This window comes from Tupaia chinensis, unplaced genomic scaffold (genome assembly GCF_000334495.1).
Source record: "Tupaia chinensis unplaced genomic scaffold, TupChi_1.0 Scaffold149501_1, whole genome shotgun sequence".
In the NCBI taxonomy this organism is placed as follows: Eukaryota; Metazoa; Chordata; class Mammalia; order Scandentia; family Tupaiidae; genus Tupaia; species Tupaia belangeri.
The window spans coordinates 3,692,935-3,720,344 of record NW_006209345.1 but is presented as its reverse complement, the minus strand read 5'-3'; the positions used below and the strand labels follow the sequence as shown (position 1 = coordinate 3,720,344).

Below are 27,410 nucleotides of genomic sequence, written 5' to 3'. Positions count from 1 at the left end.
TTACTGAGGGTCTTAATCATAAAAGGATGTTGTATTTTATCAAATGCTTTCTCCTCATCAATTGAAATGATCATATGTTTTTTATCTTTCTTTCTGTTAATATGGTATATTACATTTATGGTCTTGTATATGTTGAACCACCCTTGCATCCCTGGGATAAAGCCTACCTGGTCGTCATGAATAATCTTTGTTATATGTTTTTGGATATAATTTGCAAGTATCTTGCTGAGAATTTTTGCATCTATACTCATCAATGATATTGGTCTATAGTTTTCCTTTTTTGTCATGTCCTTATCTGTTTTGGGAATGAGGATGATGGAGGCTTCATAAAATGAATTTGGAAGGTTTCCTTCTTTTTGAAACTTTAGAAATAATTTTAGTAGGATAGGGGTTAACTCTTCCTTAAAAGTTTTGTAGAATTCAGAAGTGAAGCCATCAGGACCTGGGCTTTTCTTTGTTGAGAGGTTATTTATTACTGATTCAATCCCCTGGCTTGTTACGGATCTATTCAGGTTCTCTATGTCCTCCTGATTCAACCTTGGTAGATTATATGCATCCAGGAATTTGTCCATCTCCTACAAGTTGTCTTGTTTGTTGGCATATAGTCGCTTGTAGTATCCTCTAATGATATTTTGTATTTCTACTATGTCTGTTGTAATGTTGCCTGTTTCATCACGTATTTGATTTATCTGGTTTCTTTCTTTCTTTTTTTCTTTTGGAGAGGTTTTTGCTATAGAGTGGGCGTGCTTGCCAGAAAGATAGAGAGAGACAGAGAGACAGAAAGCGAGAAATCACCCCCCGAGGGGATGGGCATGCCGCAATTCCTTCTCCTCCTCTCTCCTCTTGTGATCTCGGGCACGCATGTACACGCGCCCGGCGTGAGTTTAAACCACTGGGTCCGGGACTTGAACCGCGGTCGACTATGTGGGAGTCCAGTGACATAGCCATAACGCTAACTGCTGGTCCCTCTTTCTTTCTTCCTATTGATCTAAATCTATTCTTAATAGAGTTTGTTAGGTTGCTGCAAAAGAATTGCAATTTTTACATGGTTGAAATTTACCTTTTGATATTGGATACATTCTTAAATAAATGTGGTTATGTTATATACATTATTTTAGTGTATGTTTCTCACTTTATTTTTTTTTGCTAAGGACTTATTACTTGCTGTTTATTTTATATATTTTTTATATTATGGAAGTTATGTTAGACAAAAAGCAAATTTGAGTGATTTTTTAATTTGAGTTCAAAATGGGTGGTAAAGCAGTGGAGACAATTCACAACATCAACAAAACATTTGGCCCAGGAACTGTTAATGATTATATAATGCAATAGTGCTTCAAGAAGTTTTGCAAAGGATATGAGAGCCTTGAAGATGAGGAGAATAGTAACTGGCCATCAGAAGTTGGCAACAACCAACTGAGAGCAAACTTTGAAGATGATCCTCTAATAGCTACATTAGGAGTTACTGAAGAACTCATTGCATACTGTCTATTCTACAATCATTTAGCATTTGAAGCAAATTGAAAAGGTGGAAAAGCTTGATAAATGGGTGCCTCACAAGCTGACTGAAAACCAAAATTTTGTCGTTTTTGAAGTGTTCTTATTCTATGCAACAACAGTGGATCATGTCTGGATCAGATTGTGATGTGTGATGAAAAGCGAATTTTATGAGACAACCAGTGATGATAAGATCAGTAGTTGGACTAAGAAGAAACTCTAAAGCACTTCTGAAAGCCAGACTTGCAGCGAAAAAAGCTCATGGTCACTATTTGGTGGCGTCTGATCTGCTACAGCTTTCTGAATCCTGGTGAAACCATTACATCTAAGAAATATGCTCAGCAAATCAATGAGATGCACTGAAAACTGCAGCACCTGCAGCCCACATTGGTCAACAGAAAGGGTCCAGTTCTTTTCTTTGACAGTGCCTCACTATAGGTTTCACAACCAACTATTCAAAAATTGAAGGAACTGGGATATAAAGTTTTGCCTCGTCCACTATGTTCACCTGACCTCTTGCCAACTGACTACTACTTCTTTATGTATCTCAACAACTTTATGCAGGGAAAATACTTCCACAGCCAGCAGGATGCAGAAGATGCTTTCCAAGAGTTCCTTGAATCCCAAAGCATGGCTTTTTACACTGCAGGATAAACAAACTTATTTCTCATAGGCAGAAATGTTTTGATTGTAATGGCGCCTATTTTGTTTATTAAAGATGTGTTTGAGCCTAGTTACAATGACTTAAAATTCATAATCTGAAACTGCAATTTCTTTTGCACCAACCTAATAATACACTGGACACTCTATTAATTTCCCCCTAGATAACTTTCCCAGAATTTTCCAACCTGCTCTAATCCTTTTCTTTCAGTTTATTTCTTTCTTCCATGATTGAGAAAAACAGAGAGACACCCCAACACAATCTTTATGACACAATCCATCCTTTGCTTCACCCATTCAGATCATGGGCACACATTTACCCAGTGCTTTAAGGAGGTTCCAGATGGGAACCTAGATCCTTTCCAAGTGCATCAACCTCACAATACTGTATTACTACTGTACCACTATTGGCTCCCTTACCTACTCTAATCGTGACTTGATGCCTTCTGTATCTGGTACACAGCTGTCATCTGGGGATCCTCCATTGTTATTCAGAGTGTTTCTTTAGTTTTCTCTTATATTAGATTTTGTGTTTGAGTATCTGTATCTTCTTTTTTCTTGTCTTACTCATTGTTTTGCTGGATCTTAGGCTCTAGTAGCTTCCTGAACAAGAATGGGAGGTAAATTTCTTGAGACTTTACATCTCTGTAAACACCTACACTTATATTTGATTGATAGTTTGGTTCAATATAGGATTCTAAATGCCTTCAGAGTTTTGATGACATTGCAACATTGTCTTCTAATTTCAGGTGCTGATATGGAAAAATTCTCAAGTCATATTGATTACTCTGTAATGTGATTTGTTTTGTCTTTCTTTCTTTCCTCTCTGTGAGAGAGTAGATAATATAACTGATAAACCCTGAAATTTCATTGGCTTAACATTGACTTTCATTTATTTTAGTCAAATGAGTTGTGTGTATTTCTGTATGCGTGCCTGTGCTGTGGTTTATTTTGTTTCATTCAGGATCCAGGCTGTTTTTGTTTCATGTCTCCATTCTCATCTGGTTCCTCTAAGTACTTTCTATTCAGCTAAGGAAGGATAGAGAAAGAGAGATAGGCTTATAAATGGGAGTTTTCTATGGAGTAATCTTGGAAATTATGCATATGACTTCTGTTTGTATTCCATTGGCTGAGACTTAGTCTTATTGCCACAGTTGCCTTGGTAGCAAGAGAGATTAAAAAATACTCGTCTGTGTTCTTGGGAGAACAGAGTATTTGTGAGCACCAGCATTCTCTGCTGTTTTTTCATTGTGAAAATTCACAATGATGTGCCTTGCTGTGAGTCTGTTTTTATCTGTTGTGCTCATCACTCAGCCTTTTCCATATAGTAACTCATGTCTTTTGGCTCTGGGAAAATTTCCTTTGCATTCTCTTATTTTCCTCATTTTATAACTTTAGTTATTTAGATATTGGACTTCCTGAACTGGCCCCTTGTTAATTTTTTTTTTTTTCTTGGCCAACCATGATGGTGCAGTGGTGATGCAACACTCCATGATGCTGAGGCCAAATGGGATGGGGTCCTAGGTTAGTGTCCCAAGGTCTTCCTGTACACACTATGCATGTGTCCATAATCATAGCTGGCTGAGGCTAGGGTAGATTGTGGATTCTGTAAGGGATATATCTGTTTCTCTGGATATAAATAAATAAATTTAAAATATTTTCTTTCATTTTTTTCTACTTTCTAGGCAATTTCCTCAAGTTTTTCTTCTACGTTTTGATGAATATTCTCATTTCTCTTGAGTTATTTCTAAGAGTTCTTTCCTGCCTTTCATTATGTTCCCATTTTATAGCATCCTGATTTTGTTTAATTGCTACAGTAACTTTTTTTCTCCTCTCTTCCCCTTCTTTCTTATGAGAGAAAGCAGGAAGAGGAGTATAGGCATTTTTGATAGGGTCTTGACCTTTTTCTCTCCTTCCCATCTCAGCCTTTCAGTAGCTAGAACCACAGGCAGCATGTGCCACCATGCTTGACCTTTTTTTTTTTTTTTTTTTTTAACACACACAAAGTCTAGAAGCATAGACACTAATGATTAACTTCTTTCTTTATTTATTTATAATTATTATTTTTATTTTTTAAATTTATTCATTCATTTATTTTGACCAGAGAGAGACACACAGAGAGAGAGGGAGAAAGTGAGAAAGCAAGCCACCAGGTCCAGGACTCAAACCACAGTCGGCCATGTGGGAGTGTCCAGCGCCCACGCCTCCTGCTGGTCCCCATGCTTGACCTTTTTAGGGGACCAAACCTGGCCCTCCCACCTCAGCCATCTTGCAGCAGTGCTCTTTCCTTGTTCCACCACAGCTGGGCCTCTTTCTGAGTAATTAAAGATTCTTATAAAAGGTTTTCTTTTTTCACCTAGTTCCCATTTCCTCTATATTGCTTTTTTCTACTCATTCTGTTTTCTGGTGTTACTTTCTTCAAATATCTTCAATTTTTTTTTGTTGTCTGCTCATTTTTAAGGGTCAGAGCCTATAAAACTGATTTGAAATTGTTCTGTCACTGAAGGATGACCTAAGACTTTTTGTTGGGGAGCCCTTTCTTCAATATTAGTATCTTTTTCTTTTCTTTCTTTCTTTCTTTTTCTTTTTTCTTTTTTTTTTTTTTTTTTTTAGGTTTTTGTGAGCACATACACTCTTCAGAGAAAGACAGAGAGAGGGGAAGTGAGAAATCATGCCCCTAGAGAGCATGGCTACCTCACAATCCCTTCTCTTCTATTCTCCTCTGGGGATGTTGGGCATGCATGGACATGTGCCTGTTTTGATTTTCAAGCTACTGGGTCTGAGACTTGAACAGTGGTTGGCATGTGGGAATCCAGTGCCTTATTTGCTGGCCTCCCAATATCAGTATCTTTTTATTATATTTTATTTATTTTTAGAGATTTTAGCTACATGGTGTGCGCACTTGTTGGACAGAGATAGACAAAGTGAGAAATCACCCCCCCGGAGGGATGGCCATGCCACAATCCCATCTCCTTCATTCTTCTTTTGGGATTTTGGTCATGCACTAACACTCTCCCAGCAAGAATTTCAAGCTGCCAGGTCCAGGATTTGAACTGCAGTTTACCACATGGGAGTCCAGTGCCTTAAGCACTATAACACCTACCGGCCCCCAGTATCAGTAACTTAAGGTTTTATTCTTGTGTTGGCCAGATTTTCTAGTATCTCAGCAGGTGAATAAAAACAAGGTTGCTACTGTTCTGGAAGTGAGGAGAAAGAAAGTTGCTTATCTCCTTTCAGCATTTGGTATTTTTATTTATGCAGTCCACTTATTATTAAAACAACTTTGTTTCTCATTCCAGAGACTCATACTTCTGTCATTTTCAGAGAATAACTTCTTTTTTACTCTGCACCAAGGTTAGGGAGGCCAGTCCCGAGAATACTGAGTAGAGAAGGTAATCTAAAGATTACATAAATTTACTTTTAACTGACTCTTCTTATTGTAACTTTTACCCCATGCCCTATTTTCAGAGGTTCCTGATATTGTCATTCCTGAGTCTAGGGGATTTTTTCAAGTTCTTTGCCTTCCCTCGCTCCCTTTAAAATTTGGTTTCTCAGGGCCAGCAGATGGTGTAGTGGTTATTTTGCTTGACTCAATGTATGGCTGACCACAGTTTGAGTCCTGGAGCTAGTGGGTTGAAGCTCATGCTGGGCACGTATATACATGCTCAAGATCCTGGGAGGGGAATGGAGAAGGGATTGAGGTGTGATCATACCCCCTGGGAGGTGATTTCTCTCCCTCCACGTGCCATAAGGCAAAACCTTAAAAAACAAAACAAAACAAAACAAAACAAACTTCAGTTTCTCAGATTTCCTATATCCTTTTCCACTAGTCCTTCTGCTTTTCAATCTCTATAATTTTATTATAATCATCTTCGTTTCATTCTCTATCCTGTATGTTTGTTTATTTATTTATTTTAGAGAGAGATTTTTGCTATAGGGCATGTGTGCTTGCCAGAGAGACAGAGACGAGACAGAAAATGAGAAATCACCTCCTAGGGTGGATGGCCATGCCATAGTCCATTCTCCTTCATTCGCCTCTTGGGATTTTGGGCATGTTCACACATGCACCCAGCATGAGTTTTAAGCTGCCAGGTCCAGGATTTGAATCATGATTGACTACTTGGAAGTCCAGTGATGTAACCATTATGCCATTTGCTTGTCCCATGTTTATGCCTTTTAACATAACCTTTTATATATACATATAAATATATATACACATATATATGTGTATATTTATTTATTTAAAATATTTATTTATTTTATTTATCATTATTATTACTATTTTTTAAATTTGACCAGAGAAAAACACAGAGAGAAAGAGGGAGAGTGAGAAAGCAAGCCTCCAGGTTCAGGACTTGAACTGTGGTCAGCCCATTTGGAAGCCCAACACCTTAACCACCATGCCACCTGCTGGTCCCAATAACCATTTTTATTGTTTTATTATTTTTTCAGGAGGGAGTGAAAATAGATGTGTATGTGTTTAATCTGCCATCTTTATCTGAATGTGAAGTCTTATCTTTTTTAAAAAATAATTATTTGTTTATTTAAGTCTATTTGTTGTTGTTATTATTATTATTATTTATTTATTTATTTTTAGTTTGACCAGAGAGAAAGGGAAAGTGAGAAGGCAAGCCACCAGGTCCTGGACTCAAACTGTGGTTGACCATCGGGGAATCCAACATCCTTAACCACCATATCATCTGCCGGCACCTGGAGTTGTATCTTTTAAGTTTGGTTTGAAATCTTTGATGAAAAAGAACTGTGCATTGATTACCTGGGCCCATTGTAAAAAAGTATCATAAACTAGATGATTTAAAATAAAATAAAATAAAATAAAACAGTTCTCTCACAGTTCTGTCCAGAAGACCAAAATCAAGGTCTTAGTAGAGTTGGTACTTTGGACCATTCTGAGGAAGAAATATGTTCCATGCTTCTCTCTTAGCTTCTGGTGATTGCTGGTGATTGCTGGTGATCTTTGGTGTTTCTTGGTTGTAGATATATCACTCCCTGTCTTCACATGATGTTCTCCTCTGTATTTCTCTGTGTCTGTGTCATTACATGGCTTGGCTTGGCTTGGCTTGGCTTTTCTTTCTCTCTCTCTCTCTCTCTCTTTCTCTCTTTTCCTTCCTTCCTTTCTTTCTTTCTTTTTTTTCATTTTTTTTTAAGTGTCAGAATACTTGAGCATGTGCCAGTGGGAAAGAAAGAATACAAGAGTATGAGCATTCCCTAATGGGGCCCAGTCACACTACAGTCCTTTTTCCTCTGTTTCTGAAACATGTCAGGATCCTGGGCCCATGCACACGTGCCCATCCTGTTGCCTCTGGGCTAGGATTCAAACTGCATTTGGCCACATAACCACTACACTATGGGACACATGACTTTCTTTCTTTTAAAAAAAATTAGTTATTTATTTTACATTTTTCTATAGGGGCAAGTGCGCTCACCAGAGAGACAAAGAGTGAAAGAGAAAGTGAGAAATCCCCCACTGCCACCCTAGAGCAGATGGCCATGCTGCAATCTCTTCTTCTCCATTCTCTTCCTGGGATATTTGGTGCATGCACACACACTCAGTGTGATTTTCTTTTTTTGAGAGATTTTAGCTATAGGGTGCATGCGGTTGCCAGACAGACAGAGAGAGACATAGAGACAGAAAGCGAGAAATCACCCCCCCCAGGGGGGATGGTCACGCCGCAATCCCTTCTCCTCCATTCTTCTCTCGGGATCTTGGGCACGCATGCACATGCCCCTGGCGTGAGTTTTAAGCCACCGGGTCCGGGACGTGAACTGCGGTCGACTACGTGGGAGTCCAGCGACATAGCCATTACGCTAACTGCTGGTTCCCACTCAGTGTGATTTTTTCAAGTCACCGGGTCTGGGTCTAGAATTGCGATCACATCTGGCTTTCTGATAATGAGAGTAGTCACTGGATTCACGATCACCTTAACCCAGTATAACCTTATCTTAACTTGAGGTACGTCTATTTTCAAATAAGGTCATATTCACAAGTACTGTGGATTAGTACTTCAAAATATTTTTAAGGGGGACACAATTCAACCCACAAAACATCAGCATATTTTATATCAGGAATGATCCATCTATGAATGGCTAAGAAGTGACTTCATAGTTTTTTCATCAGTAACTGTTGGGTCTTTAACTAATATAATTTTTCATTGCAGTGTTTCCCAAAATGTGTACTACAGAATGTTTACATGAGTTATGAGATAGGAATTATGTAGGAATTGTGTATTAATCTATTTTTGAGAAATGCTGGTAAATTTTTTCTAAATGTGGATCATCTCATGATATATCAGTGTGAACTGAAATATGTTTCAGAAATGCCATGTTCTATAACCCTTCCTTTTATTTATTTATTTATTTTAAAATATCATCTTCTATGTTGTTGAGGGAATTTGGGGAAATGCTTGTTTTAAAAATACATATTTTGGGGCCAGCAGGTGGTGTGATTGAGGTGCTGGACTCCCACATGGCCGACTGTGGTTTAAGTCTCAGGCCTGGTGGCTTGCCTTCTCACTTTCCTGATCTTTCTCTCTCTCTCTGGTGAGTGTGTGTGCCCTATAGCAAATTAGAAATAATAATAATAAATAAAAATTTAAAAATTCATATTTTGGGGCAGGATGGTAGCACAGTGGTAAAATGCCATGATCTGTGAGGCTGGTCTGCATAGGAAAGTTCCAGGTTCACATCCAAAGACTTCCCTGAGTACATGGACATGTACATGTCCATGATCCAAGGCTGGCAGAGACTGGGGGTGGATCATGGTGTCAAATCCTGTTAGAGGTACTCCCTGTCATCTCTCTCAGTCACTCATAAAAGAAATAAATGAAAATTTACAGAAAATATTTATTTTTATGAGTAAATATCTATTGCATGTTTGCATCCGAAGGGTAGCACTTTATTTCTTTAATATAGAAATACTAGAAAGTATAGCTGAAAAGGGACTGGATAGTGTCTGGAATGAGTAGAATGATTATTCTCCTTGAGCACACTCACCAAAAGTGAGCTATATTTAACAATTGTTGATATATTGAATAAAAACTAAGAAAGGATATTAGAGGAAGTAGTGTGATATGCACTTGAGTAATATTAAGAATGCACTACAAAACAGATTCATTTTTTTCCTTGTTAATATTCTAGCTCCTCAGGACCAGCAGTTGACATAATGACTATGTTGCTGGACTCCCATGTAGTCGACTGCGGTTTGAGTCCCAGACACGGTGGCTTAAACTCATGCTGGGTGTGTGTGCATGCCCAAGGTCCTGAGAGGAGAATGGAGGAGAAGGGATTGTGGTGTGGCCATCCCCCCTGGGGGGTGATTTATCACTTTCTGTCTCTCTGTTTTCCTGGCAAGTGCACATGCCCTATAGCAAAAACTTCACCGAAAAAAAAAAATTCTAGCTCCTCATCACGAGTGTAGGCCTGCCACCATCTGCCATCCCTGTCCCAATGACCCACTTCTTTATATTAGAACCAGTACATACCTGGGAGAAACATTGAGCATTAATAAAAAAGGCTCTTTTGTTAAGTGTTCCATGCTACTTGTGCTCAGTTCTTTTGAAATGTGTATCTCTTGTCCACAATTATTTAAAATCTGGAGATTTATAGAGTGTTACTATCCAATAGAACTTTTTTCTTTACTCCAAGAATTCTTTTATTGAATTGTAAATCAGTTAATGATTTCAGCTGTTGAAAGGTCAAAATGCAAAAATAAGTATTACCAACACGAAAATTGACCAATTGTTTTCCATGTAAGAGTAATACAGTAATGTAGTGAACTTTCATGATTAACACTTGATCCTTGTCAAGATTTTGGTAGACATCATAAAACTCTAGCTGGATGATAAAGCAGGAATATATATATATTTTTTTTTTGAGAGGTTTTTGCTATAGGGTGCATGCGCTCGCCAGACAGATAGAGACAGAAAGCGAGAAATCACCCCCCAGGGGGATGGCCACGCTGCAATCCCTTCTCCTCTGTACTCCTCTCGGGATCTTGGGCAAGCACGCACACGCGCCCGGCGTGAGTTTTAAGCCACTGGGTCCAGGACGCGAACCGCGGTCGACTATGTGGGAGTCCAGCGACATAGCCATTACACTAACTGCTGGTCCCAAGAGAGGTTTTTGCTATAGGGTGCGTGCACTCACCAGACAGACAGAGAGAGACAGAGAGACAGAAAGTGAGAGATTACCCCCCCAGGGGGGATGACCACTCCGCAATCCCTTCTCCTCCATTCTATTGGGATCTTGGGCACGCATGCACACGTGCGTGGCATGAGTTTAAAGCCACCGGGTCAACTACATGGGAGTCCAGCGACATAGCCATTACACTAACTGCTGGTCCTGCATGAAAATATTTTTTAAAAATTAAGTGAAGACACTCCCAAGGTTGGGAAATCTCCCACAAGAGACGACTTTTTAAATTCCTGTAATACTGAAAAGCTAAACTGCTGCTATTATAATAAAATAAATTAAAAACTAGTAGAGCTTTTTGAGATGGTAGAATTGTTTTGACTGTGGTATTTAATAATTAGTCCCATGTGACTACTGACCACTTGAAATATGACAAGTACGACCAAAGAACTGAATTTTTTATTTAATTTTTTAAAATTTAGCCACATGTAGCTATTAGCTACTGTGTTAGACAGCATACATTTAGAGAATAGTGTTGTCTCTTGCTTTATCTAGTTCAGTGATTCTCAACTTCTTCCCCCTGCATGAAGAATATACATTTTCCCGAGGGATAGGCATATTTCCATTGGTTCCTATGAAGGTGATTCTTAGAATTTTAACTGTGAGTTCACATTTCTCTGTGGATGGGCATGTTCAACTTAGAATGCAGCTATGCTCACCACTATACCACCAACGCACAGGCAGGCATGTTCAGTTTGGAAAACAAAAGCACATGTGTTTTTGACCTTTTTTTTTTTTTCCCTTTTTTACTTCCTGGCTTCCTGCCTCACCCCCTGCCCCAAAGAATTATTGTTCCCTGGGGCTGGCAGGTGGTATGGTGGTTAAGGGCACTGGACTCCTACATGGCCAATCACGGTTTGACTCCCAAACCTGGCTGCTTGCTTTCTCATGTTTCCTTTCTCTTTCCTCATCTCCTTCTTAATCTCTTTTCCTTTCTTTCTTTCCCTATCTGGCCAAATTAAAATAAATAAATAAATAAATAAAGTTAAATTAAAAAATTCTAAAAATAAAGAGTCATTGCTCTAAATGTTCTAATGTTTAGATTTAGAACTCTTGGTACAGGGAATTCTTATCTGATAGCTTAATAGTTTCTATTTATAATTTACTATTATATCAGAATATGAGTTATTGGCATGATATACTCTGATTACTAGCTGCAATTTGCAATCACCCTGTAATCCTTTTCTGTCAGGTATAGTAGCATCCAAAGAGGCAATCCTGGTGTCGATTATAGAAAGCTGTTGAATATAGATAGAAGGACTTCCTGTTGAGTTGTCACCTGCAAGGAGTTTTTTCATCCCCAAACAGTAATTGTAGTCTCATCGTACTTTGAAGCTTTTACTGGATTTAATAGCAGTGGTTACTTTTTATTTTATTTATTATTTTTCTGTGTCTGTAACCATTGTTTTCAGACTTCTACTTAATTTTGTTGTTGTTGTTGTTTTTTTTTCAGAGGTTTTTGCTATAGGGCGTGTGCACTCGCCAGACAGAGAGAGACAGAGAAGAACTCTTGGTACAGGGAATTCTTATCTGATAGCTTAATAGTTTCTATTTATAATTTACTATTATATCAGAATATGAGTTATTGGCATGATATACTCTGATTACTAGCTGCAATTTGCAATCACCCTGTAATCCTTTTCTGTCAGGTATAGTAGCATCCAAAGAGGCAATCCTGGTGTCGATTATAGAAAGCTGTTGAATATAGATAGAAGGACTTCCTGTTGAGTTGTCACCTGCAAGGAGTTTTTTCATCCCCAAACAGTAATTGTAGTCTCATCGTACTTTGAAGCTTTTACTGGATTTAATAGCAGTGGTTACTTTTTATTTTATTTATTATTTTTCTGTGTCTGTAACCATTGTTTTCAGACTTCTACTTAATTTTGTTGTTGTTGTTGTTTTTTTTTCAGAGGTTTTTGCTATAGGGCGTGTGCACTCGCCAGACAGAGAGAGACAGAGAGATAGAAAGTGAGAAATCACCCCCTGGGGGGATGGCCACGCTGCAATCCCTTCTCCTCCATTCTCCTCTCGGGATCTTGGGCACGCACGCACATGTGCTCGGCGTGAGTTATAAGCCACCGGGTCCGGGACGCAAACCGTGGTCGACTATGTGGGAGTCCAGTGACATAGCCATTATGCTAACTGCTGGTCCCACTTCTAATTAATTTTTAAAATAAAATTGTCTTATTTGTGATATTTCTTTGTATTCTGTTTCTTACAGTTGCTTCTGCAGGAAACATTTATGCTAGCTTGGTCTTCGAGAAATTGCTAAAAGGTAAAGAATTACTCAACTTTCATAAAAACTGGTCTCTTTCTTGCAAAGCGTTTGGTGTTTTCTAAAACAGATTTATACTGAAAGATAGGGTTGTCAGGTTTAGTAAATAAAAAACTGGCCCCCACTTAAATTTGAATTTCAGAAATTCAAAAATTTCTGAAATTTTTAGTATAGATCATGTAAATGTAAGTAATATCTTGCAGTTTATCAATTCTTTTGAAAAAAGATCTATGAAATGGTATAGATACAGGAATGGCCAAGAGTACCTAGGTTACTATAGCTTTTCTGAATACTCTGTATAACCTAAGGCAAAAATTTCTCAGATGTAAAATAAAAATTTTAGTTAAGTTTTTGTTCCCATTTACTTCAAAGAAAGAATGTTTAGAGAATGCTTATACTAAGTGATTTTGGCTAATATATTTTTAAACTTAAATTTTTTTTAGCTTTTTTGCTCTAGGGTACATGTGCTCTCTGGAGAGAGAGAGAGAGAGAGAGAGAGAGAGAGAGAAGATGAGAAGTCATTCACCAGAGGGAATGGCCACACGGCAATCTCTTCTTCATTTTCCTCTCAGATTTTAGCCACACATGCTTCTGGCATGATTTTTGAGCCACCAGGTCTGAAACTTGAACCATAGTCAGCCATGTGGGATCCATCTGGCTTAACTTCCATGCCACCTGCTGGCCCCAATTTTGGCTAATATTAATAATTAATTTTTCACATTATATGTCATAGTTAATATGGTTTAGAAGCTTTCAGTGACTTCTTCATTCTTTTGACTTAAGAATAATCTAAAAGCCAGAGCTAGCAGTGGCATGGTGGTTAAGGACATGACTCACTATGGTTGGAGCCCCAGACCTGGCAGCTTGCTTTCTCACTTTCCCTCTCTCTCTTTCTTTCTCTGATCAAATAAAAAAAAAATGATAATAAAGTTAAAAAATAATAATCTACCTGTCAAAGGGCATACATACTATTTATTTTAAAGAGACCAAAATGATGCGAGGATCGTTGTGCTTTCATTTCTTTTATCTTCTGCGGTGGTTCGGTTCATAGATATTATCTAATAGGCCTTTCTTTTCCTAATGAGTTATTGATTTAAAACTTTTTATAAAGTGTTTTAAAACCTTTCCCTAAGTCAGGCCAGCAGGTGGCATGGTAGTTAAGATGCTTGACTCTCACATTGCTGACTACAGTTCAAGTCCCAGAATCACCCTGCAAGCCTTTTCTATCCAGTATAGTAGCATCCAAAGAGGCAGTCCTGCTTTCTCACTTTCTCTCTCTCTGGTCTTAAAAAATACTTTTCCGAAGTAAATCTGGATTATTACTAAATTTTTTTAAAAGAGATTTTTGCTATAGGGTACATGTGCTCAATGAAGAGACAGAGACAGAAAGTAAGTGAGTGAGTACACAAAAAAATTGGGCCAGCAGGTGGCATGGTGGTTAAGGTGCTGGATTCCCATATGGCCAACCAAAGTTCCGGTATCAGATCTGACAGCTTGCTTTCTCACTTTCCCTAACCCCCCTTTGGTGAGTGCACATGCCCTGTAGCAAATTTAAAAATGACAATAATGACAAATAAAATTAAATAAATAATTCTAAAAAAAACTCTAAAAGGGGATCAACAGTTAGCGTAATGGCTATGTCACTGAACTCCCATGTAGCTGACTGCGATTCGAGTCCTAGACCCGGTGGCTTAAACTTACGCTGGGTGCATGTACTTGCGTGCCCAAGATCCCGAGATTGCGGTGTAGCCATCCCCCCTGGAGGGTGATTTCTCGCTTTCTATCTCTCTGTCTCTCTCTGTCTTTCTGGCGAGCGCACACGTCCTATAGCAAAAACCTCTCCAAATAAACAAACAAGAAACCTTGAAAGGAAACAACCAAAAAGCTGCATTAAAGCATTTAATTTCACAAATGTTTACAAAATGTATTACTATTAAGGTTTTTTAAATATTTTTTTTACGCTTGTTGGAGAGAGACAGAGGGAAAGTGAGAAATCACCCACCAAAGGTTGCTGGCCATGTTGCACTTCCTTCTCCTCTACTCCCCTGGGAGTAGAACACTCACACACTCTCACACGCTACCATCATGTTTTTCAAGCCACTGGGTCTAGGACTTGAACCACCTATTCCCCAGATGTGATCCAGAACCTTAACTATCATGCCATTTGTTGGCCCAACTATTAGGAATTTTTCTTTTTTAAAAAAATTATTTATTTAATTTTACTTACTATTATTATAATTTTAAAATTTGGTACAGGGCATGTGTGCTCACCAGAGAGAGATGGGAATTGATAGGGGGAGTGAGAAGGCAAACTGCCAGGTCTGGGACTTGAACCGTGATCAGCCACATGGGAGTCCAGCATCTTAACCACCATGCCACCTCATGGCCCTACTATTAAAATTTTTTTTGTTTTAAGATTTATTCACACAGATTATTTATTTAACTTTGTTACTACTATTTTAAAAATTTGACCAGAGAGAAACAGAGAAGGGAGAGAAATGGAAAGTGAGAAAGCAAGTTGCCAGGTCTGAGAATTGAACTGCAATCGGCATGTGGAAGTCCTGAATCGCAACACCACCTGCCAGCCCCTATTAGGATGTTTTAAATGGCAAGTTTTCCCAGTGCTTTGTAAAATGCAAATCTATTGACAATTTTAATTGAAGGATTAGCAGATGGTGTAATGGTTATGTCGCTGGACTCCTATTTAGTTGACCATGCTTTGAATCCCTGACCCAGTGGCTTAAAACTCATGCTGAGCATGTGTGTGTGCATGCATGCCCACAATCCTGAGAGGAGAATGGTGGAGAAGGGATTATAGCATGGCCATCCCTCCTGGGAGGTGATTTCTCACTTTCTGCCTGAAAATCCTTCAGTTTTTTTTTTTTAATTATTTTTATTTCACTTTATTTATTTATTTTTTAAAATTTGACCAAAGAGGGAGGGAGGGAGGGAGAGAGAGAGAGAGAAAGAGAGAGAGAGAGAGAGAAAGTGAGAAAGCAAGCTGCCAGATCCAGGGCTAGAACCGTGGTCAGCCATGTGGGAGTCCAGCGCCCTTAACCACCACGCCACCTGCCAGCCCCAATCCTTCAGTTTTTAATAGACTTCAGCATTTGCTCTGTGATTCTAATTTTGTTTAAGTTCTGACTTGTGTACACATATTTTTTTTTTCAAGAAGAGTAGTTTTAACTTTAATAAATCAAAATCAAAGAAATGCTAAGAGAGTTTTGCTTAAAACTTAAATCCAGGAAACAGGTTAGGAGTCTGTTCAAATAGTAGGTACATGAACCTATTGGCAGCTCAAGACAGGACAAAAATCCTTAAAATGGAAAAACAAAGCCTCGAAGAAAATCAGCAATGTTTTAGTCAAAAGTCATAACCTTCTATTTTACCAGTTCAGTCTCATATACTTAATCTACTGTTGTGATCCGATCTTCCCAATTAATTCTGGGATATAATATTCAACTCCAGACTTGTCCCTACAATTAAGTTGGCTATTTTATTTTTTTTTGGAGAGGTTTTTGCCACAGGGCGCGTGCGCTTGCCAGACAGACAGAGAGAGACAGAGAGACAAAAAGCAAGAAATCACCCCTCAAGGGGGATGGCCATGCTGCAATCCCTTCTCCTCCATTCTCCTCTCGGGATCCTGGGCACACATGCCTGATGTGTTTCCAGCCATCAGGTCCGGGACTCGAACGGCAGTCTACTACATGGGAGTCCAGCAACAGCCATTACGCTAACTGCTGGTCCCTTATTTTCTTAGTTTTTGAACTCTTATTTTTGTGTGTCTGTATTCAATTTTCCTGGTATAGCACTCTCTTGAGACCTTCTTGGAGATCTGGTCTGGTGTTGGTAAATTCTTTTAGGTTTTGTTTATCTGAGAATGTTCTCATCTTTTCTTTCTATATGAAGGATAATCTTACCGGGTACAGTATTCTTGGTTGAAATTGCTTTTCCCTTAACACTTCAAATATATTTTCCCATTCTTTCCTTGCTTGCATTGTTTCCAACGAGAGGTTCACTGTGAGCCTGATGGGATAGCCTTTGTATGTTATTTGACATTTTTCTTACCAATCTTAGTATCTTGTTTTTATCTGTGGTTTTGGTCAATCTGGCTATAATACGTCTTGGAGAAGATCTTCTTGGGTTGATTCTATTCAGGGTCCTTTGTATTTATTGGGACTGGATCTTTGAACGCCTCTCTAGGTTTGGAAAGTTTTCTTACAGGATTTCATGGAGTAGATTATCAATACCCTTATGAGTCTATTTGCCTTCTGGGATACCAATTATCCAGATGTTTGGACATTTGATGGTATCTAGTATTTTTCATGTATTATTCCTATTTTGGGGGGTCAATCTCTCAGTCTTCGTGGTGGATTTTTCTAGGCTAGTGATTCTATCTTCTACATCTGAGATTTGATTTTCTTTATGATCTAGTCTGCTTTTAATACATTCAAAGGAGGTTTTGACTTCCTGTATTCATCTTTAGTAGTTCCATCTGATTCTTTTTTTATGTTGTATATTTCCACTTCCAGATCTTGCAAGAACTTCCTCATTTCCTGGAACTCGTTGGCTCCTTTCTCCTGCCTCTTCTGCAGTTCATTGTCTCTCTTCTCTTCCATCTCTGTTAGCTTTGTCACTATGAATATTCTAAATTCTTTATCTGACATTTCCGTGAATTCCATTGTACTGTCTGAGGATGAAGAGGAGTTATTTGTTTCCCTTGGAAGAGAGGTATTTTCTTGCTTTCTCATATTTCTTGTGACCCTGCGGTGATTTCTGGTCATCTGATGGATTGTGCATTTCTTGCTAAATCTTGAAGTTCAATCTGAGCATTCAGAGGCATGCAGGAAGAGGTGATTTGCAATCTCTCTTCCATTTGGTTTTTCACTCTTTGTGCGTCAGATTCAGTGGGAATTGAGGAATATCCTGACCCTAATCATATTCAGATATTTGGATACTGTTCATTTTGACCTGTTTAGTGACTCAGCACATGAAGGCAGAGCAGCCAAGGAATGAAGTTAAATGAAAAAGGTTAAGAATTAGAGAAGGGACCAGGAGTTAGCCTAATGGCTATGTCACTGGACTCCCACGTAGTCAACTGCAGTTCGAGTCCTGAACCTGGTGGCTTAAAACTCATGCTGGGCGCATGTGCATGCATGCCCAAGATCCTGAGAGGAGAATGGAAGAGAAGGGATTGCGACGTGGTCATCCCCCCTGGGGGGTGATTTCTCGCTTTCTGTCTCTCTGTCTCTCTCTGTCTGTCTGGTGAGCACACGTGCCCTATAGCAAAAACTTCTCCCCCCCCAAAAAAAAAGAAAGAAAAAAAGACAATAAAAATTTTTATATTTTAATTTTAAAAAAGCAAAACATGAAAATGTGCAACATGTATGTGCACTGTGCTAAAGCAATATTTCACAGCTCAAGTTCCGTAGCCATCTCAGGATGGACCTGGGTTTGTGCTTCTCCTCAATAAACAGGAAAAGGCACAAATTAGCATGATAAAGGAGGGACTTGAGAGCCCAGAGAATACTTTACCTTAAAAAAAAGTTAAAAAAATAATTAAAAGACACAGAGAGACAGAGAGACAAAAAGATGGAGAGAAGGATATAGAAGTAGCCCTACCTACTAGAAATGAATCTGGAGGGAGAAGTCTCAGCCCATTTCTTCATTTTTAATCTCAGAAAGCAATATTTTACAGCTCAAGTTCAGTAACCATCTCAGATGAGCCTGGTTCGTGCCTTTCCTACTAGCAGTGAATCTGGAGGGAGAAGTATCAGCAGAATATCTTCATTTTTTAGTCCCTTAAAGCAGTGTTTCCTTATTTTTTCTTTCTTTTTTTAATTTTTTAAAGAATTATTTTTTATTTAACTTTATTATTATTATTTTCCAGTTTTATCAGAGAGACAGAGAGAGAGTGAGAAAACAAGCCATCAGGTCCAGGACTCGAACCATGGTTGGCCATATGGGAGTCCAGCATCCTTAACCACCATACCACCCGCCAGCCCCTGAAAGCAGTATTTCATAGCTCAAGTTCAGTAGCCATCTCAGGATGGGCCTGAGTTTATGCCTTTCCTAAATACTGTGTACATACATTTAAAAACAGTAATAGTGCAGGAAAAGTAATAAAATAATTTTTGAGTTTTTTTAGCTCCAGAACCAAAATATTTTATGAGAAGAATTGGGTAGAATATTCTCCCTTAGTAATACTCTTAGTGTTGTCTTGAGCTTTTACTATCTGTTAGCCTTGTGCTTGACATAGCAAGGTTATAGTGGTGAACGAGATAGATTTGGTTTCTCCCTTTATGCATACTGAAGACACCTCATTTTTTTTAATAGAGATTTTTGTTATAGGGCATGTTGATTACTGGAGACACAGCAAGAGACAGAGACAGGGAAAGTGAGAAATCATCCCCCAGGGGGGATGGCCATGCCGCAGTTCCCTTCTCCATTCCCCTCTTGGGATTTTGGGCATGCATTCACACATGCCTGGCATGAGTTTCAAGCTGTTGGGACTGGGGCTCGAACTACAGTCTATCATGTGGGAGTCCAGTGCCTTACCCACTACACTATCTGCTGGCCTGAAATCTTAATCACTGTATTCTACTGCTTCTTTAATTCCTGGAAGAAAGGGAGAACCAACTTTCTGTCTTGGAGAGACTACTTTGATTCTGAGATTTTTGGGAGATCTGAATTCAGATTTAAGAACCATGGCTTGACTACCTCAAAATCATATAGCCTGTATATCAGCTTTTGGCTACTGTTCTCTTTTGGATTATACCCTTGTGATGATGCAAAGAAAGGAATGATCAGTCCTGATGTCACTGGTCCAGATGGTATTTGTGAAAGTGCTTTGAAAGAAATGTAAATCCACTACTGCATATCAAAGACACAGTTAAAATTAAGTCATTTGTTCATGGTCTATCACATTTAGCCAGTTGCATCCGAAGTCTTCTCTCCAGCTGTGAGGGCTTATAATAGTAAGTAGTACTCCATTCTCCTTTTGGGATTTTGGGCACACACATACACGCACCTGGTGTGAGGTGTGTTTCATTTTTTTTTTTGGAGAGATTTTCACTATAGGGCGTGTGCCCTCGCCAGACAGACAGAGAGAGACATAGAGACAGAAAGCGAGAAATCACCCTCCGGGGGGATGGTCACGCCGCAATCCCTTCTCCTCCATTCTCCTCTCGGGATCTTGGGCATGCACGCACACGTGCCCAGCGTGAGTTTCAAGCTATTGGGTCCGGGACGCGAACCGCGGTCAACTACGTGGGAGTCCAGTGACATAACCATTACTCTAACTGCTGGTTCCCACACCTGGTGTGAGTTTTAAGCTACCAAATCTGGGACGTGAAGTACAGTTGACTATGTGGGAGTCTGGTGACGTAACTATGACTTCATCTGCTGGTCCCATTAACCACTACTCAATAATGCTCTTTATTCTTTTTTATTTTTTTAAGAATTATTTAATTTTATTACTATTATTGTTGTTATTATTTTAATTTGACCAGAGAGAGAGACAGAGAGAGGGAAAATGAGAAAGCAAGCCCCTAGGTCTGGGGCTCAAACTGTGATCTGTTATGTATATTATGCCCTTATTACAACTATTATTTATTTAACATTCCTGTAACTATTAAACTATTAGCAAACTGCTTTTAATTGGTTCATTCTATAATCCTTTTTTATTTTTTAAGGGATTTTTGCTATAGGGTGCTTGTGCTTGCAGGAGAGACAAAGAGACAGAAAGTGAGAAATCACCCTCCAGGGGGATGGCCATACCACAGTTCCTTCTCTTCTACTCTCCTCCTGGGATTCTGGGCAAGCATGCACATGTGCCTAAGCATGTTTCAAGCTGTCAGGTCCAGGACTTGAGTTCAGTCCCTTAACCACTACACAACCTGCTGACCCCCCATTCTGTAATCTTTACACTGTTTAATTAACTTCATCAGATTGTCTCTGGCAGCCAATTAATGAGTCCTTAGGTTTCCAGATGCTAAGGAATTATGTATCTATACAAAACTAATAGTATAATTCTGAATTCATTTTAACTGTGGTGTTTTCTTCATTGCTTGGTTGATCTCTCTCAGTGCCTAAAGTAAGGTCTGATCCTTTTCTTAGGGGAGCTAAATTGTTACAGAGCCATCTAGCTTCACTTTCCTTTTTTCTTTGTTTTAGAGAGGTTTTTTGCTATAGCGCGTGTGGTTCCGCCACTGGACTCCCACATAGTCTACTGCAGTTTGAGTCCCTGACCCGGTGACTTAAAAACTCCTGCTGGGTGCGTGTGCATGCATGCCCAAGATCTCAGGAGGAGAAGGGATAGAAGTGTGGTCATCCTACCTGGGGGGGTAATTTCTTGGTTTCTTTTTGTTTTGTTGGGAGAGGTTTTTGCTATTGGGCATGTGTGCTAGCCAGAAAGACAGAGAAAGAGAGAGAGAAAGTGAGAAATCACTCCTCAGGGGAATGGCCACGCTGCAATCCCTTCTCCTCCATTCTCCTCTTGGGATCTTGAGCAGGTATGCACACACACCCTGCGTGAATTTAAGCTACCGGGTCCAGGACTCGAACAGTGGTTGACTACGTGGGAGTCCAGCGACATAGCCATTATGCCAACTACTGATCCCAATTTCTTAGTTTCTGATTCTCTCTCTTGCTTCGTCTCTCTGGCAAGTGCAAATGCCCTATAGCAAAAATCTCTCTCCACCAAAAAAAAAAAAAAAAAAACCCACAAAAAACAAACAAACAAAAACTATAATGAATGTATTTTCAAGGTGCTTCTTTTGGTAACCCAGAGAATATTTCCCAAAGTTCAGTCATGTGACTTTTCTTCCTTTTGTTATTCTACATCACTATATTCAACCAGACAACTTTTCTATTTTTTAAAAAATAATTATTTCTTTTATTTTATTTATTAATTTGTTTTTAAATTTGACCAGAGAGAGACAGAGGTTGAGAGTGAGAGAGAGAGGAAGTGAGAAAGCAAGCCACCAGATTCAGGACTCGAACCCTGGTCGGCCACGTGGGAGTGTCCAGCACCTTAACCACCATGCCACCTGCTGGTCCCAAATTTTCTATTTTTAAGGCTTTATTGTTTCTATGCTGGTGAGACTTGTTTTTTCCCTTTTCTATCACTGACATGTTTCCTAAACTCCAGTAAAATAGTTTTAATCATCAATTAGACTTTTCTACTTGAGAGTTCTTTTGAAATATCATATGTAACATGTCTAAAATAGATTAATTTTCTTGAAACTAACTTGCTATGTAATGACTCTGTTCCCTTCAATGATGTTAAAATTTTCTTAATTCTCCAGGTTTGAAAATCTTGGTGTTTTTCAAAATAAATGAATGAATAAATTAAGATAAAAATAAATAATTCTTTTTTTATAGAATTGTTTTATTTCACTTTATTTATGTGTATTTTTATTTGACTAGAAAGGGACAGAGAGAGAGAGAGAGAGAGAGAAGGTGAGAAAGCAAGCCACCAGGCCTGGGACTCAAACTACCATCAGCTATGTGGAAGTCCAGCATCCTTAATCACCATGCCACCTGCCAGCCCAAAATAAATAATTCTTAAAAAAAAAAAGAAGGAGGACCATCAAGTGGAGTGGTGGTTAAGGCACTGGACACTCCCACATGGCTAACCAGGGTTTGAATCCCAGACCTGGTGGCTTACTTTCCCTCTCTCTATGTGTCTCTTTCTGGTCAAGTTAAAATCAATGAATGGATAAATACAATTAAAATAAATAACTCTTTAAAAAGTCTTGGTGTTTTTCTTCTTTTTTGTTTTGGTCTGGAGGGATTCTTTTTTTTATCATACAAACCAATTGAATATTTTTGTTAATCTGCCTTATGTTTCTCTCTTAATGATTCCCTATTAGAATAAAATAATTCATACCAGATTTGAGGCTGTCTGTCAATAAAAATCATCCCCTTGGACCTACCTGCTGTGGCACACTGTTAAGGCATGCTTCACAGGTTGGGACCACATGGAAGGCCTGGTTTGGTTCCTGGTTCAGCCTAAAATCTGGGTGCAATAATGCTTACCAGTAATTCCAGCAACTCAGAGGCTGAGGCAGGAGAATTGTGACATGGTAAGAACATGTATTTAAAAGTTCTTAGGGGACCAGAAGTTGGTGTAATGGAGAATGGAGGAGAAGAGATTGCGGCATGGCCATACTCCCGGGGAGTGATTTCTCTCTTTCTCTCTGTCTCTCTCTGTCTTTCTGGCAAGTGCATGCGCCCTATAGCAAAAACCTCTCAAAAGAGAAAATTCTTAGGATGGCTTCGTGGGCTTCAGATCAATTGAGCAGTGGTAAGACACTGTGCAAGAGAAGCTGGATTCAATATGGTGACTAGTTAAAATTTTAGGCCTGGTCAGCCTGAAACACACCAGGCACATTTGTGAGTGCCCAAGATCTGATGGACTGGAAAACTGGAGGAAAGGGATAGCAGCATGGCCAGACCCGGTTGAGGGTGTTCATCTTCTCTTTCTATGTATATGTATCCTATCATGAATAAAGAAAAAGTTTATTATTATTATTATTATATTTGGAGAAGTTTTTGGTATAGGGCACATGTGCTTGTCAGAAAGACAGAGAGAAACAGAGAGCCAGAAAGCAAGATATCACCTCCCCAGGGGGAATGGCCATACCTCAATCTCTTTTCCTCCATTCTCCTCTCGGGATCTTGGGCATGTATGCACACATGTCTGGCATGAGTTTAAGCCACCGGGTCCGGGACTTGAACCATGGTCAGCTTCGTGGGAGTCCAGCGACATAGCCATTATGCCAACTGCTGGTCCCAACAGTTTATTATTTAATATTACTGTTTGTACTATTCTGCATTGCATACTTAACCACTTCTTTTTTTTTCTTTTAAAAATTATTTAATTTTATATATTCATTCATTTATCTTAATTTGACCAAAGAGAGACAGACATACAGAGAGAAGGAAAGTGAGAAAGCAAGCCACCAGGTCCAGGACTTGAACCATTATCGTCCATGTGGGAATGCAGCGCCTTAACCCCATGCCACCTGCTGGCCCCCGCATACTTAATCACTTCTGTATAACTACGTTTATATATATCCATTTGTATATATAGTTATCCATTTTTTCAAAAAAATATTCAAGTGTTTTTCCCAAGTTAGGAAATTCACAGCCTTTTTTTTTTTCCTTCTTGTTTTTTCTAGATAAAAATATCAATATAGGCTCAGCTGTGATGGTGCATGCTGCTATAATGCTGTTACTCAGAGGCTTGAGGTCACATGGGAGGCCTTGGTTTGATTCTTGGCCCAACCTAAAAGGCTGTTCACCTGTAATTCTCACTAATAGGGAGGCTGGGGTAGAAAGATTGAGATACAATGAGACTTTGTCAAAAATCTCTTCCATTACCAGCAGTTAGCATAATGGCTATGTCACTGGACTCCCACGTAGTCGACTGCGGTTCCCGTCCCGGACGCAGTGGCTTAAAATATCTCTTCCATTGATACCAGCAGATGGTGTAATGGCTATGTTGCTGGACTCCCACATAGTCGACTGCAGTTTGAATCTTGGTCCTGGCAGCATAAAACTCATGGCAAGCGTATGTGCATGCGTGTCCAAGATCCCCAAAAGAGAATGGAGGAGAAGAGATTGCAGCATGGCCATACACCCTGGTGGTGGTGGTGGGGGTGATTTCTTGCTTTCTGTCTCTCTCTCCAGCAAGTGCATGTACCCTATAGCAAAAAACAAACAAACAAACAAACAAAAAGCAACTCTCTAAAAGAAAACAAATTTCTCCCATTAATTATTAATTGCCAGAGAGTGTGTGCTTATCAGAGAGAGAAAGAGGAAGGTAAAGGGAGAAAGCATCCCTACATGGGGCATGGTCACACTGCAGTCCTTCATTTTTCCATTTTGTAATGGATTTGGGGCATACATGCATATGCCCACCATGTTTTCCAAGTTACAAGGGCTAGCTTCAAACCGTTAATTAACCATGTGGCGTCTGGCTCCCTTACCCACTGTATTACAGGGTTAGCCTACTCCCTTTCTCATTAAAAAGAAGAAGAAGAAGAAGAAGAAATGAATACCAGTCCCTGTCAATGTATGGTTATAATATTTGATTTTTGCTTCTTTGCACTCTCTTTTAGTGTTAAGGAGATGTATTTTCAAGTTCAGTTTTGTTCTTATTGTTAATTTGTTGGGAAGGAAGTGAGGAGTGGTGTTTTTAGTGGGTTAGAGATTGACAGGGCCAGACTTGTTCCACAACGAGTGAGGAACTAACAAGGATGAACTCTTACATTTTAGATCTAAGAGTTTTACATTCAAACAATAAAAATGTATTATAATTTTATATTTAACAAGATCAACAACTGTAAGGCTTACAACTATGTAACACTTTTCCTTCCAGGAGTTCATTTTGTAGACATGGTGTCATTCATTGTTAAAAGGTAGGTCAGACATAAATGTTGTCACCATTTGTTTCATAGATGAAGAAACTGAGATTTACTACACCCTTATGTACTAAGTTTAAAAGTAAGGAAACAGTTTGTAGTCTCGTAGGTCACTGGTTAACCATTAAACCCTATGAAATCACACTTTTCATGCATTCTAAACATTTCCTTGCCAGATTTGCCTGATACTCAGCAAGATATTATAAAGGTTGGTTAAAAATCAAAAGCTAAAACAAATGGACTGCTATCTTCTTTTGCTTCCTTAAAATTTCCTTTCTCTTTTTCCTGTTACATTGATCTAGTTGCACTTCACTCGTGAGGTAATGTTCAAGATTTGATGTGACAGGGAAGGGGATGGATATAGGAAGGACAGAAGTGGCTTATACCTAACCCTGACATAGTGCTTTTTCTTTTGAACTTGGATAAGTAAAAGAAAGAAAGGACAGCTTTTTTTATTATTAGACATCCTAAGAGTTGGCTGATACCCTGACTGAGTGGAATGTAACTGCTGTTATTTAGCGATCAATGGGAGCTATCCTGCCTTGTACCTGCTTGGGCTTAAAATCTTTGAACTGCTGGGAGCAGCAGGTGGTATGGTGATTGGGGCATTGGACTCCCACATGGCTGACCATGGTTCAATTCCTGGACCTGGTAGCTGCTTTCTCTCTTTTCCTTTCTCTTTCTGCCTCTCTCTGGTGAGTGTTTTTGCCCTTTACCAAACCTTAAAAATAATAACAATAATAATAAATAAAGTAAAAATAAATAATTTTTAAAATCCTTGAACTGTTACTGCTCATTGAGTAATCATCTGGGCACTTACTGCTTCAATTCTGACCTTTTGGGTTACCACACCCTTCATTTCCTCAGCTAGAAACACAGAAGGAGTTGGTAAATTTGGCTGGTATGGAAAGAGGGGAGATTGTATTTTTTCTTGAGTAGGCTTTAGGGTTAGCTTAATACAATTTGGGGCCAGATGACACCACACAGAAAAATTACCTCAAATGGATCAAAGATTTAAATGTAAGAAATAAACTTATAAAAATATGTAGAAGAAAACAGGTATAAATCTTTATGACCTTCAGTTAGGCAGTGGTTTCTTAGAGGTTTTAAAGCACAATCAACAGAAAAATAGATAAATTGGACTTCATATTAAAACTCTTGTGTTTCAAAAGACACGGTCAAGAAAGTGAAAATATATATTATACCTCAAGAAGCTGGAAAAAAAAATGAGTCTCCAGTTCAAACCTTAGCTGCTGCAACAACAAAATAAAAAGATAACCCACAGTTAAGAATATAGTATCTAGGGTACATAAAGAACTTGTACAACAGAACAATAAAAAGATAAATAGCCCACCTAAAAAATAGGCAAAGGATCTGAATGGACATTTGTTATGAAATGAATGTTTATATCCCCCCCAAAATGGAAGCCTTAACACTGATGTGATGGTATTTGGAGATGGGACCATTGGGAAGTAAGGTTAGATTACATTATGAGGTTTGGGCCCTCATGAGGGGATTAGTGGTCTTTTAAGAAGAAAAGGAGAGGGCCAGCAGGTGGCATAGTGGTTAAGGCATTGGACTCCCACATGACTGACCATGGTTTGAGTCTCAGACACAGCAGCTTGCTTTCTCTCTGGTGCGTGCATATGCCTTATAGCAAATTAATAATAATGAGCTAAATAAATAATTATTTTAAAAGAGAAGAAGAGAAAGAGAGATTTCTCCCACACACTCACTGAAAAAGTACTATTTGAGGACACTACAAGAAGTTAGCTGTTGAAAGCCAGGAAGAGAACCCTCACTGAGAACCATCTCAACCAGTAGCTTGAAATTGGACTTCCCAGCCTTCAGGGCTATACAAAATCAATTTCTCTTGTTTAAGCTGTTCAATCTATGGGCTTTCGTTATGGTAGCCTAAAACAACATTTATCCAAAGAAGATATATAGTAGTCCTCCCTTACTACTGGAGGGCATGTTCCAAGACCCCCAGTGGGTAAGTAAAACTGTGGATAATATTGAACCCTATACAGTAGTGCTTTTCCCAGTAATTTGTATTATTATTCTGTTATATCCTAAGGCTCGATATGTGCTTTGGTCTGTTTCTTGGTGAATCTAATCTTTATTAGTCTGTCTCTGGACAGAATTAGGAAATCTTACTTCCTAAAACCTTAGAATAAATCTTGCTATGTAGAATAATTTCCTTTTCCTTCTTAATTCTTTTCAGAATTGTCTTAGGTTTTTAAAACTATTACTTTTGTTTGTAAAAATTTATAGTTTTATATATACATTTTTAAAGAATTATTTAATTTTATTTATTTATTTGACCAGAGCGGGCAAGA

General features: G+C 38.8%; 1 protein-coding gene across 1 annotated transcript in view; it reads left to right on the top strand.

Moving 5' to 3' along the window:
• TOP6BL (TOP6B like initiator of meiotic double strand breaks) overlaps window positions 1-27,410 on the top strand; it is a 153,048-nt gene that overhangs the window by 7,326 nt on the left and 118,312 nt on the right. Inside the window, 1 exon segment of the mRNA XM_027769429.1 lies at window positions 12,587-12,640. Coding sequence (XP_027625230.1) covers window positions 12,587-12,640 — 54 coding nt within the window.